The 14,528-nt window shown below is 46.4% G+C and overlaps 1 protein-coding gene across 19 annotated transcripts in view; it reads left to right on the top strand.

Annotated features, from left to right (window-relative positions):
• Nucleotides 1-14,528, top strand: part of LOC134218429 (collagen alpha-1(XVIII) chain) — an 865,092-nt gene that overhangs the window by 843,525 nt on the left and 7,039 nt on the right. For all 19 annotated transcript variants that reach the window (XM_062697407.1, XM_062697401.1, XM_062697402.1 and 16 more), the window contains one exon: nt 762-892. In XM_062697407.1, the coding sequence (XP_062553391.1) occupies nt 762-892 (131 nt within the window). The remainder of the gene's footprint in view (nt 1-761; nt 893-14,528) is intronic.

The following is a 14,528-nucleotide window of genomic DNA, read 5'->3' as shown; positions in this document are numbered from 1 at the left end:
ACACACATGCACAACCCTCATCATCTCACGTAGATTAGACACACCAAAGCACATGAATTTCGGTTATTTGTCACGGAGATGTTTTGGCTTGATCGTTTCCCAGTATAATGAACAGCTGTTTGATGGACGGTTTTATAATTTTGGCCTATTAATGTCGTTCTCGTGAAGAACAGTGGGTTTTCATTTTAGACATGCAGTGAGAGATTGGATAGCGATTGACATCCAAGGTATTTGAACAAGAACCCATTGCCATCCTCGATGACGATTCAAATTAATATTTTTAAATGTATCACACTACTTCGTGGAACGAAAATTATAAACTAATGAATGATTGATTAGTTGTAAGTTACAGTTTGTTGTTGAAAAACCTGAAAAACAATCAGCCAAAATGCTCATTAGAACCGAAGTAATTATTTTTATTTTAAAAAATAGGCACAGACATATTCTGAGATACAATTTGTGTTGTTTGATTTTCCTTTGTTACTCCATGTTTTTCGTCCCAAAGTAGAACCATTATTCCTAACTTAATTTCCCATCAGTTTGTCGATCTAAAATTTTGTGTTTGTCAATCCCCGGTGAGTGCGCATTTGCAAAATTTCCTAGTTTACGATAATTTGATTATGCTCCCCCCGTCTGTCTCGCTTTCTATCTATAGTCGATTTACCTTAAACAGTATTGAAGAAAACAGCCAACCAAAAACAAATCTGATCGCAATCTCATTTCGTATTCTTCCACAACACCACCGCTGCCGGCACCACCAGCTGCGAATGGGAGCGCTTAACGAACCGTACTCGGGCGATATCCAAGGCATCCGCGGAGCCGATTATGCTTGCTACCGACAGGCGCGGCGGGCCGGCCTCCTGGGAACCTTCCGGGCGTTCCTGTCGTCGAGGTAAGTCGATCGAAAAAGTTTCAATCATTTTTATCAACCGTGAAGTTAATACGCCGGAATTGGGTACCAAGTTATGAGTTGATGTGAAATGAAGCATCTAAAGGAGAGTTTAACGAACTTAAATATCTTTAAAATAAGAAATATGGATTAATTTTTCTGAAATGTAAAATTCTGCCAAAAAACATAACAAAAGCTATCAAATCTCAGACAATGTGGATTTTAAATTCCAAATTTCATGGATTCCATTTGTATGGATGCTGTTAGCGTCTCTATTACCAAACGTAGTCGTATTATTATTCCCTTATTTCAATTATCCTAATGGCGGTGATCATAATTATTATCCGTTCCAATTTTCGACTAAATTGACTCAATATGAGCGACGATAAAACGACAAATATTAAACAGACAATGCGAACGTGCAAAACTAAATATTTCGCCGCTTGAAATAAAGACCCACCCACCCACGCCGAATTTCCCGGTGTGTCAAGTTTCCACCTAAACGTCATTATTTCGCTTTCGGAAAACCGCCTGACACACACACGCCCCATCATGAAGTTTAGTTCGACGGATGCGATGAAATCCGACATAATTTAAAACGACTATCGCGCCCGACAGAGACAGCTTTTGTCAACCGAAACAGTTCCAAACATACGCATGTCTATTCCGGAGGCTGGGATTTTCCTTAATGAGCCTCCGGTGGAGCGCTAATTTTACGACTTTATTCGCTCATCCAGTAATCCGCACATGTTAGGGGTGGAACTTCGCGGTAAGTGACACGAAATCCGCACGCGTCGCATTCTGCTATTGTTTTCCTAAGCCTCTGATAACACTTGAGTTGGAGATTCACTTTCCTCTGATCTTATGACTTATGATCTAAACTAGAGAACTACCAAAACTTATCAGAACAATTACTAAAAATTGGATATTTCCAGATATTTAAATCAAAATTTAAATTATTTTTGGTGCCCAACTCACATACGAACAAACTACGCTATTTGTAACAATTTAGATGGTTCCATTCCGTAAATTCTTCCACGATCTCAGGTAGTGAACATTTCGCAAGCCACCTACATACTTTGCCAAATAACAATTCCATCAAAGCCAATTTCATTCCAGCGGTGTGAAAATTAACGATGAATGCGTCATTCTCGCAAAGCGCACAATTTTGCGATTTTGGTGCGCGGAATTTTCATTATTAAAAGAAGGCATTTTAATCAGATTCGGTTTGCCTCGGCGAGCCACACTGAAAAACCAACACGCAGCCCTACCAAATTGACTGTTACACACCGTTATTATTATCAGAAAAGCATTGTAACTAATTGTTACTTGGTTTACCTTATTCGTAAATATTCTGGTAAGAAAATTTTGAACATTTTCAGTTACTTTGTATTTAAGCATACATCTATGTAAAAATCTCATTCCAAAACAAAAATTCACTCGCTGAACATGTTACCTCCCATTTGTATGCTTCGAGGAAAACTTGTCGTTGATATCAAGCCATCACTGAATTACTATAGCATTACATTCCTACACAAACCTCTTTTTATGTTTTCCTTCGACACCATCTGCATCGACTTTTCACAGCGCGACTCTACGCGAGAAACACTTCTTAATTAAATTTGAAACAGTTTTGGGTTTCTTTTGAAACGGAAGAATTTCACAACACGCTCGCATCAACACGTAAAACGGCTCACTTTTCCCCCCTGGTTAGCAACCTGATGATGAGTGAATGGGATTTTTCCCACACTACGTTTCGCAACCCACAACAACCCACCTGGTTGCGTGCAAATCGCTGATGAATGCAACTATTCGAGAGCAGTTTGAGTGAGAAGAAAGTAAACTCCAACGTAACATGTAGCAAAACGTTTGACGCTATTGAAGGAAGATAAATCATATCAAAATTTAAATTGAGTAAATATTATTAATTTTCGGAAATTTTATAAAGTTTATAAATTTCAAAAGTGTTGTAAAAACGAAAATTTAATATGCTTTGTAAATTTTGTAAATTTTGTAAATTTTGTAAATTTTGTAAATTTTGTAAATTTTGTAAATTTTGTAAATTTTGTAAATTTTGTAAATTTTGTAAATTTTGTAAATATTGTAAATTTTGTAAATTTTGTAAATTTTGTAAATTTTGTAAATTTTGTAAATTTTGTAAATTTTGTAAATTTTGTAAATTTTGTAAATTTTGTAAATTTTGTAAATTTTGTAAATTTTGTAAATTTTGTAAATTTTGTAAATTTTGTAAATTTTGTAAATTTTGTAAATTTTGTAAATTTTGTAAATTTTGTAAATTAGTAAAGCAAATTGAAAAAAAAAAATCAGAAATTAGGACAAATTCCGAAGGTTCAAGAAAAAAATTTAAAAATTTCTTTATAAATAGAGATTTATTAATTCTCTTTCTCTTTCCAGAAATTTCTTCTCTTCATACCGGATTCCGATAGACTGGAGAGAAAGAAAAAACTAAAATTTATTGCGAAGAAAAATATGAGTTCACATATTTTCCACTAGATGTCTTTTGACAACTATTTGCATACAGATTGTTCAAAACATCCTCAAACGTAATTATTGGAAAAAATGATAAATATTCAATCTAGTGATGGAAATATGCAGTAACATCAACATTGTTGTGATTTCTAACTGTCTGAAAGCAACGAATGCTCTAACTTTATCACCTCGAATACACCGAACCATTAGCTTTAGCTTAGCTTTAGCTAGCTTTAGCTAGCTTAGCTCTTTAGCTTAGCTTTAGCTTAGCTTTAGCTTAGCTTTTAGCTTAGCTTTAGCTTAGCTTTAGCTAGCTTTAGCTTAGCTTAGCTTAGCTTTAGCTTAGCTTTAGCTTTAGCTTAGCTTTTAGCTTAGCTTTAGCTTAGCTTTTAGCTTAGCTTTAGCTTAGTTTAGCTTAGCTTTTAGCTTTAGCTAGCTTTGCTTTAGCTTAGTTTAGCTTAAGTTTAGCTAGTTTAGCTTAGCTTTAGCTTAGCTTTTAGCTAGTTTAGCTTAGCTTTAGCTTAGCTTTTAGCTTAGCTTTTAGCTTAGCTTTTAGCTTAGCTTTTTAGCTTAGTTTTAGCGAAGCTTAGCGAAGTGAAGCTTTTTGAAGTTAGCTGTTCCCAGCTAAGCGAAGCTGAAGTGAAGCTGTTCCACCCCCACCCTGTTCCCCCACCAGCCCACCCCACCCTGTTAGCTGTTCAGCCCACCTGTTCCCAGCCCCCAGTTCCTGTTCAGCTGAAACTGTTCCAGCCTGTTCCACCTGTTCCACTGTTCACCCTGTTCAGCCACCCACCCCACTCCAGTTCCCTGTTCCCAGCCCTGTTCCAGCCCCCCTGTTCCCACCCCACCCTGTTCCCAGCCCCACTGTTCCCCCACTCCCCACCCACCTGTTCCACCCACTCCAGCCCCACCAGCTCCCCACCTCCCAGCCCAGCCCTGTTCCCACCCTGTTCCCAGCCCCACCCCACCCCACCAGTTCCACCACCCCTGTTCCTGTTCCAGCCCCAGCCCTGTTCTGTTCACCCCACCACCCCAGCCCTGTTCCAGCCCCACCCCACCCACCTGTTCCACTGTTCCTGTTCAGTTCCTGTTCCACCCCAGTTCCATCCCCAGCCCTGTTCCCACCCCAGCCCTGAAATTCCCACTGTTCCAGCCCACCCCACCTGTTCTGTTCCAGCCCACTCCCACCCACCACCTCTCACCCTGTTCACCAGCCCCCTGAACCCACCCTTGTTCCACCCCAGCCCACCCTGTTCCCTGTTCCAGCCTCTGTTCCCCACCTGTTCCCAAACCTGTCAGCCTCCCCACCTGCCCTCCAGCCTGCCCACCACCCACCTGTCAGCCTCAGTTCCTCACCTCACCTCAGCCTCTGTTCAGCCCCACCTGTTCCCCACCCCCAGCTCCCAGTCTGGCCCCAGTTCCTGTTCCCCACCCCACCCCACCCCAGCTCCCTGTTCCACCCCAGCTCCCAGTCCACCCCTGTTCACCTGTTCTCCCACCCCACCCCTGTCTGTTCCCACCCCATCCCCAAACCCACCCCACCCCCACCTGTTCGTTCCTCACCCCAGTTCCTCAGCCCCAGTCTCCAGCCTCAGCCCCCAGCTCCCAGCCCTGTTCCTGCTCCCTGTTCAGCCAGCCCCACTCCCAGCCCCAGCCCTGCACCAGCCCCCAGCCCCACCAGCTCCCCAGCCTCCACTCACCACCAGCCCAGCTGTTCCACCCCCAGCTCCAGCCTCCCCCAGCCTGCCCCAGCTCCAGCCTCCCACCCAGCCCCACCACCACCCCACTCCCAGCTCCCAGCCCTGCTCCCAGCCTCACTCCCGCTTAGCAGCTCAGCCTTTTAGCTTTTTCCAGCTCCCCACTCCAGGCCCCAGCTTCAGTTCCTGTTCCCTGTTTTCCAGCCTTCCAGCTCCATCTTTTAGCTTTAGCCCTTTTAGCTTAGCTTTAGCTAGCTTTTAGCTTAGCTTTTCAGCTACTAGCTAGCTTTAGCTTGCTTTTAGCTTAGCTTTTATTAGCTTTAGCTAGCTTTTACTAGCCTTTAGCTTAGCTTTTTAGCCTTAGCTTTAGCTTTAGCTTAGCTTGGGGGTTAGCTTTAGCTTTTAGCTTAGCTTTAGCTTAGCTTTAGCTTAGTTAGCTTAGCTTTTAGCTAGCTTAGCTAGCATTAGCTTAGCTATAAATTTTGTAAATTTTGTAAATTCTCGTAAATTTTGTAAATTTGAGTGGCACAGCTGTTGCGGTGAAGGAGCACATCCATGTCACCACGTGGAGAAGAGCCTGACAGCTGACTAATCGCGCCGCGAGTGCATCGACACAACGATCTGCAACGTCTACGCTCCTCCGGCACTGCTCAGCGCGCTGCTAGAGAGGAGTTCTTCAATTGCACGCTTGCTCATTATCTCCGCCACCACACCGAGAACGTCATCGTAGCTGGCGATTTCAATTGCGTTGCGTGCGTGCGATTCGTCCAGCCCGAATACCAGTCCGTTCCTCAAAAACAGCTGTACAGCAGCTGCAACTACATGATGTGGGAGAAGTCGTGGCCACGTGATGGCGGTTTTACCTATGTCTGTCGAAACGCACGATCTCGACTCGATCGGATCTATGTGAGCCGTGGTCTTCGCGACAAACTGCAGTCGGCCTACACGCACGTCTGCTGTTTCACGGATCACAGGCGCTAACGCTCAGACTATGTCTTCCCCCACTGGGACACGAGCCCGGCTGGAAGAAGAAACGTTGGCACTGCAGCGTAATTTCTCCCACATGTGCATGCGCAACAACGAGACGCACGTGGCAAGGGAGCCAATGTCAATCTTCCAATTGGGGGATAGAAGACGGAAGAAAACCACGATCACGCAGTTACAGACGGGAGAAGACGAAATCATCGTCGAGCCTCAAGCGATCGAGGCAAATCTGTTTGATTTTTTCTCGAGCCTCTAACTCAGAAGAAACAGCAGAAAATGACGGCAATGCCAACAACGGGGACGATTTCGCTTGCGAACGTGTTATCCCACCGGACGACCCACTGAACGAAGCGTGCATGGAGGAGATACAAACAGCAGAAATTCTGTCTGCTATCAGGGCGAGCGCACCCAAACGATCCCCCGGTGCCGACGGAATCCCACGAGAATTTTATCTCCGGATGTTCGATGTCATCCACCGTGAGTTGAACATGCTTAACGGAAATCTCCCCAATGCCTTCGTGGAGGGCGTCATCGTGTTGGTGAAGAAGAAGGGAGGCGACAACACAGCCCGACCCATATCGCTGCTCAACAGCGATTATAAATTGTTTCCCGCATCCTGAAAAACAGGATGGAAAGAATTATGCAGGCCCACCGCGTCCTAAGCAACGGACAGAATGTTCAAACGCGGAGCGAAACATCTTCCAGGCAGCCCGGTGGCATCCCTATCTCACACAATAGGTTTGTTTTGCAGCCAACATTACGCGACCGTATCCCACTGACAGTTCTGTATCCTAATGAGAATCAAATGTGATGCTTGTAAACAAAAACACATACTGTCATGAATTTTACACTGCGATGTTGGCTGCAAAAACATGGCGGCGTGCCATCCACCTGCTTCCAGGCCACTGTCGCTCTGAAAGATCGAATCGCCAAGCTCCGTCACCACCGTCGCGCCGGTAAGCTGATCAGCTTCGATCTGGAGAACGCCTTCGATCGCGTGCGGTACTCGTTCCTCTTCGAAACCATGCGGTCGCTCGGGTTCAACGGGGAACTCATCTCTCTTCTCTCGCATATAGCCAGTCGGTCTACATCCCGGCTGCTCATCAATGGGCACCTCTCTCGATCGTTTGAGATCACACGGTCGGTGCGGCAAGGCGACCCGTTGTCCATGCACCTGTTCGTGCTTTATCTTCACCCACTGATGTGTAGGCTTGAGCAAGTATGTGGGGATGATCTGCTCGTTGCCTACGCCGACGATATTAGCGTGGTTGTTGACACTGGTTGCAGTGAATGTTGGCTTTTTCGAAGGTAACGAAATTGGTACCCAGTGGCTACAAACAGCCTTCGTAGTCAAGATTCTGGGTGTTACCTTCGCCAACTCGATAAGGCTGATGACCTCACTCACCTGGGGTGCGTTGGCGGGCAAGTTTTCACAGCAAATATGGCTGTAGTCGTTGCGCACACTAACTCTTCACCAGAGGGTGATTATGCAGAACACGTTTGGCACATTGAGACTGTGGTATCTTCGTCCGTACTGCTTCCGTTTGGTGTCCACGAAAATCACAGCAACGATGGAGACGTTCCTGTGGAGACGAATGCCTGCGCGCGTTCCCATTATGCAGCTGGTACGCAAGAAGGAGCACGGCGGCTTAAATTTGCATGTTTTGGCATGCAAAATCCGTAGTCTGGCCACCAACAGACACTTGAAAGAGATCGACTCCATTCCTTATTACAAATCCCTTCTATTCCACGCAATTCCTCGCCCTGCAATTTCTATAGACAATCCTGACCTAAAATCAATCCTATCAGATTTATCCCAAATTCCCCACCATATCAAACAAAACCCCTCCGCCGATCTGATCCACCATCAAACCGAACTGCCAAAGGTGGAACGAAACAGTCCAGCGCTTGACTGGCCACGCGCGTGGCGAAATATTGAATGAAGGAGCTTTCCTCATCGCAGCGATCCCAACTTTACCTGCTGGTGAACGGGAAAATCGAACATCGGAAGCTTCTGCACGTGATGCAACGGGTGGCGGACGAGAACTGTCAACACTATGACATACAGGTATCTGAACTGAAACGCTCCAGCACAAGTTCTGTAGCTGCATTTGGGTCGGACGGTCCTACGGCACGGACGGTCCTACAGCAGAGACTAGCCGGCTACACGAATGGTTGGAGGAGATTGTCATTCGAGGACCTCGCGAGCCCTATTTTGCCAGGAATTGGAAGAGCTGCGCGAGTGGAGATTCTCCGCTTGCTTGTAAAATACATCGGCTTTGTTAACGAGTGTAACGGTAGAATTGATGCAAAACGCTTTAATATTCCAATTATACTTAGATTAATTTTGAAAACGTTTGAACTACAATTGTAAATAGCTGTATATTCTTCTTCTTCTTCTTATTGGCATTACATCCCCACACTGGGACAGAGCCGCCTCGCAGCTTAGTGTTCATTAAGCACTTCCACAGTTATTAACTGCGCGGTTTCGAAGCTGTTACCATTTTTGCATTCGTATATCATGAGGCTAACACGATGATACTTTTATGCCCAGGGAAATCGAGAGACAATTTCCAATCCGAAAATTGTCTAGACCGGCACCGAATCGAACCCAGCCACCCTCAGCATGGTTCTTGCTTTGTAGCCGCGCGTCTTACCGCACGGCTAAGGAGGGCCCCTAAATAACTGATATATAGATTTATTTATTTATCATCAGACTAAGGCCGGAGTGGCCTGTGCTGCACATAAAAAGACTTCTCCATTCAGCTCGGTTCATGGCTGCACTTCGCCAACCACGCAGTCTGGCGGAGGGTCCGCAAGTCGTCCTCCACCTGATCGATCCACCTTGCCCGCTGTGCAGCTCGCCTGCTTGTTCCTGTCGGATCGTTGTCGAGAACCATTTTCACCGGATTACTATCCGACATTCTGGCTACGTGCCCGGCCCACCGCAGTCTTCCGATTTTCGCGGTGTGAACGATGGATGGTTCTCCCAACAGCTGATGCAACTCGTGGTTCATTCGCCTCCTCCACGTACCGTCCGCCATCTGCACCCCACCATAGATGGTACGCAACACTTTCCTTTCGAAAAACTCCCAGTGCGCGTTGGTCCTCCACGAGCATCGTCCAGGTCTCGTGTCCGTAGAGAACTACCGGTCTTATAAGCGTTTTGTAGATAGTCAGTTTGGTACGGCGGCGAACTCTATTCGATCGGAGCGTCTTGCGGAGCCCAAAGTACGTACGATTTCCAGCCACTATGCGTCTCCGAATTTCTCTGCTGGTATCGTTATCGGCGGTCACCAGTGAGCCCAAGTACACGAATTCTTCAACCACCTCGATTTCGTCACCACCGATAGAAACTCGTGGTGGGTGGCTCACATTGACCTCTCTTGAGCCTCTTCCTATCATGTACTTCGTCTTCGACGTGTTGATGACTAGTCCAATCCGTATAGCTTCGCTTTTCAGTCTGATGTAGGCTTCCTCAATCCTCTCAAAGTTACGTGCCATGATATCAATGTCGTCGGCGAAACCAAATAACTGAACGGACTTCGTAAAAATCGTACCACTCGAGTCAATTCCTGCCCTTCGTATTACTCCCTTCAAAGCGATGTTGAATAGCAGACATGAAAGACCATCACCTTGCCGTAACCCCTCACGGGTTTCGAAGGGACCTGAGAATGCCCCTGAAACTCGAAGTTAAGCTAAAGCTAAGCTGTTAAAGCTAAGCTAAAGCTAAGCTTAAAGCTAGCTAAAGCTAAGCTAAAGCTGTTAAAGCTAAGCTAAAGCGTTAAGCTAAAGCTGCTTAAAGCTGTTAAAGCTTAAAGCTGTTAAAGCTAAGCTAAAGCTAAGCTAAAGTAAGCTAAAGCTGTTAAGCTGTTAAAGCTAAGCTAAAGTTAAGCTAAAGCTAAGCTTAAAGCTAAGCTAAAGCTGTTAAAGCAGTTGTTAAAGCTGTTAAAGCAGCTAAAGCAGCAGTTGCGCTGCCCAGCCCAGCTCAGCTGGGCCCCAGTCCCCAGCCCAGCCCAGCCCCCCCAGCCGCCCAGCAGCCCAGCCCCAGCCCAGCCAGCCCAGCCCTGGGCCCAGCCCCAGCCCCAGCCCCAGCCCGGGCCCAGCCGGCCTGCCCCGTCTCCCAGCCCCCGCCCCAGCCCTGGCCCAGCCCGCCCAGCCTGCCGCCCAGCCCGTCAGCTCAGCCTGCCCTCAGCCCCAGCTCCGGCTCAGCCCTGCCTGCCAGCTCAGCCTGCGCCTGCCTGGCTCAGCCCAGCCTGCCCGCCCGGGCCCAGCCTGGCTCAGCCTCCGCTCAGCCTCAGCCTGCCCAGCCCAGCCTCCCAGCTCAGCCTGGGCTCAGCCTGGCTCAGCCCAGCCTCCAGCCTGCCCCGCTGCTCAGCCTGCCTCAGCCCGCCTCAGCCTCCGCTCAGCCTGCTCAGCCTGGCCTGGCTCAGCCTGCCTCAAAGCCTGCTCAGCCTGCCTCAGCCTGCCTCAGCCTGCCCAGCCTGCCTGCCCAGCCCCAGCCTGCCCAGCCTGGCCCCAGCCCCACTGCCCCAGCCCAGCTCAGCCTGCCCAGCCCCCAGCCCCTGCCCAGCCCGCCCAGCCTGGCTCAGCCCCAGCCCAGCCTGGCTCAGCCTGCCTGCTCAGCCTGCTCAGCCCGCCCAGCCTGCTCAGCCAGCCCAGCCTGCCCGGCTCACCAGCCTCAGCCTGGCCCAGCCCGCCCAGCCTCCGTCAGCCTCACCAGCCCGCCTCAGCCTGGGCTCAGCCCGCTCAGCCTGCCTGCCTGCCTCAGCCCGCCTGCCTGCTCAGCCTGCTCAGCCTGCTCAGCCTGCCTCAGCCTGCTCAGCCTGGGCTCAGCCTGGCTCAGCCTGCCTCAGCCTGCCTCAGCCTGGCTCAGCCTGGGCTCAGCCTGCCTCAGCCTGCTCAGCCTGCTCAGCCTGCCTGCCAGCTGCCTGCCTGCTCAGCTGTTGCTCAGCCTGTTAAAGCTGCTCAGCCTGTTTAAAGCTAAGCTCAAAGCCTGCAAAGCCTGCTTAAGCTAAAGCTAAGCCTGCTTAAAGCTGCTGTTTAAAGCTGTTAAAGCTAAGCTGCTAAAGCTAAGCTAAAGCTGTGCTTAAAGCTAAGCTTGCTGTTCAAAACTAAAGCTAAGCTAGAGCTAAGCTTAAAGCTAAAGCTAATTTTCATTTTCTTTTTTATCTGTCAACAAGTTTCTTCCACACTTTCGTCGGAACTCCAAAATAAGAAAATGTTTAAAATCTTTTCGAGAATTTTATTTCTTACAAAAGATTTTTTGACCGGAATTCGGCTGCAGGGAACTGCAAACAGATCTCTTCATCGGCGAAATTGTCTACCGGCGATAAAATTTTAATAACAGTCCAACGAACGCGCGTGTTCCCAACAGGTAGGTCTCTCTGTCTGTCAAAGGATTGCATAATAGATAAACCGGTGGATTAGGCCATCCAGGTTCACGTCAAAAGATAACTGTGCTCTGTTGATATGGCCTAGATTTTTTCTGCGATAAGCGTGGAAAGAATCTCGAACAGTAAAACGGAAAAGTAGCAAAGGCGAAAATTGAAGTCATTGCAAGGCAGCGTACCTACTGGATTTTGCTGCAAAGACATGTTTTCACAGATAACAGACGTGGAATTTAACCCGACATGCACGTTCAGGAACATAACAAGTTAGGTCCTATGTCCGTTGGACAGGTCTACTATAGTAGACTAGTACACTAGTTTGAAATGCGAACTAGTCAAATTTGTATGAAACTGACAGATGATTACTGTTTCAATTTTGAATCTTGGTTCCATTATCTTTCAAAGTCTTCATTATCAATTAGCAGTGAATGAAATAGAACGAACTCACTTTCTACACATGCGAAGCACAGCAATGAATAACCTTCGCAGTGAATTTATAATCATCAATATGGTCCAACTGATTCCGAGTCGAGAGGTCGTCCGCCCTCTGTGAAGTCTCCCCCGAACGAAAGGAAAGACTAACCTGGCCGACTTACCGTGGCGGTCGAGATGATATTGATGGTAATGCTCACTAGTAGCAATGATGCTGAAATATCAATGAATAATAAAACTGCACAAATGCACCACTGAAATATTTAAACAGATTGATGTTCGTACGTAGGTATGGTAAACATAGGACGGGAAAGTAAAGGAAACAGTTTTCAGTTGGTTGGAAACCCTTCGATGCAAGCAGGAGTGAAGTATCACCAACGGAAACGAATACTGCCAGGTATGGAAATGCAGAATCAGATTTGTACCATCAGGAATCTGAATTTTTCATGCGCCATGCTTCTTAGACTCTTGAGATGTATAACGGAGTAATCGAACTTTTGTTTGATTTTCTTGTATGTGGCATTACTCTTCCTGTTGTAAACACAGTGCCCTAAACTACTAAACGCGACTACCAGTTATGTGTTGTGAGTCATTGTCAAACAAACTGCAAATAGTGGTCTTTAACCGTTTTCGCTGGCCCTCGGAAGAATTCCTTAAGCTCTCTAAGTACGCTCTGTGATCGCTGAATTGTTATCCAGTTCCGACGTTGCATTTCGAGACCGTAAATCGTCGTTCCAAAAATTTATCATTGGTCGGATCCAGCATAAACTTTGTTTTTGGTTCAAAATAAACCTTCGGAAAACGATAAGTTTTCTATCTTCGTTTGTGGTTGCTCGTTGAAGAACCGAAGTCAATATGTCAACACTGCAGCGAACTCCACCAGGCAGCAGCGCAACGATGAACATCTCTAAGCCTAAGCGTGTACGAACGGATGACGATGCCGATGAGAGCTTCAAACCTTTGACATTAGAAACTGTTATGCAAGCAATGAACAGCCAGTTTGCGAAAACCTTGGCGCGGATCGAGGAAATAAATGTTAGCATCAGCGGGAAAATAGACATGGTGAAAGCGGAAATTGACGAAAAACTTCAAACTGTTATGAACGACATCAATACTTTCAAAGCGGATTATACAACAAAACTTAAATGCAACGAAGATGCGCTGTTTGATCTGTCCGGACGAGTGGACAACCTTTCGCAGGAAGTGGACAATTTCGAGCACAGAAGTGAACTACTTGTGAGCGGTATTCCTTACCTAAAAGATGAAAACCTGATGACATACTTCAATCATATGTGGAAGTTTGTCGGACTTCACGAGGATATAAAACCTTTGGTTCACATACGGCGATTGAGACCAAATGCGAAGGGTGACGCGTTGATCATACTACAATTTGCTCTAAGGAACGATCGTGACGAATTCTACAGCTGCTATCTTCAAAAACGGGATCTAAAATTATGTCATCTGGGGATTGACTCAACTCGTCGAATCTACGTCAACGAAAACCTAACGGTTACTGCTCGGAGGATAAAGGCAGCTGCTCTAAAATTGAAGAAGGATGGGAAGCTATCGTCGGTGTATACGAAGCAGGGGATTGTCATGGTGAAACGCTCCGTTGATCAGCTTCCAGTAACGATACGCTCGGAGGCACTTCTGGATCATTTTTCTTAGTTAAGTTTTTTGCCGTCGTTCACTATTTGCGTTTGTTGAGAATGTTAATGTAGTTTTTTTTTCGTATTGTAAATTAATTGTTAAGTTACGATTGTGCGAAGATTGTTTTAATGTGAAGTAACAAAATATGTCCTCTACCGTAGTTCACACACAACCCTCTAAAAACTGCTTTTCCTCTGTCACTTGATGCCACCGTTACTGAACCATTCCTGGTGCGATGATGAGCGCCATTCTCCCTTTGGCAAACTTAATGTGTGTCATGGAAACGCTCAAAGTTTATGTGCACGAAACTCAACAAAACTGGATGAGGTGAGAGATTTGCTAAGCAACTCGAAGGTTTCAGTAGCTTGCTTTACTGAATCCTGGCTTTCAGCAAGAAACACCAATCGTAGCATCGCTATTCCAGGTTTTACAATTATACAGAATGACCGAACATACCGTCGTGGAGGTGGAATTATAATTTACTGCAATGACTACCTTTCCTGCTCTAGGGTCTTCAGCACACTGTGCACTGTCATACGAGTCTGAAGATAAAACTGAGTGTTTGGCACTGGAACTGCGACTAGATGGAGAAAAAATCCTAGTTATGGCTGTCCCTCCTGATAATGATTGTACAAGCTTTCTTTCTAACAAACTGGCCGTTTTCGCCGCGAGTTATAATAACATTCTGCTGATCGGTGATTTCAACACCGATTTATCCCAGCCAACTAGAAAGCGAAAGTTGTTTGAAGATATGCTGACGAGTTTCTCCTTGTCTTCCATTAGTACTGAGCTGACAGTTTATCATAGAAATGGTTGTTCACAACTGGACTTGTTCATAACCAATTGTAGTGATAAAATTCTCCGTTTTGGCCAAGTAAGCTTCCCTAGCTTGTCACAGCACGATCTAATTTTTGGTTCCATAGACGTTGACGTTAGGCCTTCTCAAATGACCCACAAATATCGAGACTATGTCAACTTTGACTCACGAGCACTCCA

The sequence above is a fragment of the Armigeres subalbatus genome, chromosome 2 (genome assembly GCF_024139115.2).
Source record: "Armigeres subalbatus isolate Guangzhou_Male chromosome 2, GZ_Asu_2, whole genome shotgun sequence".
NCBI lineage: Eukaryota > Metazoa > Arthropoda > Insecta > Diptera > Culicidae > Armigeres > Armigeres subalbatus.
Note: the sequence above shows the minus strand (reverse complement) of the source record. Positions and strands in the feature narration are given on the sequence as shown.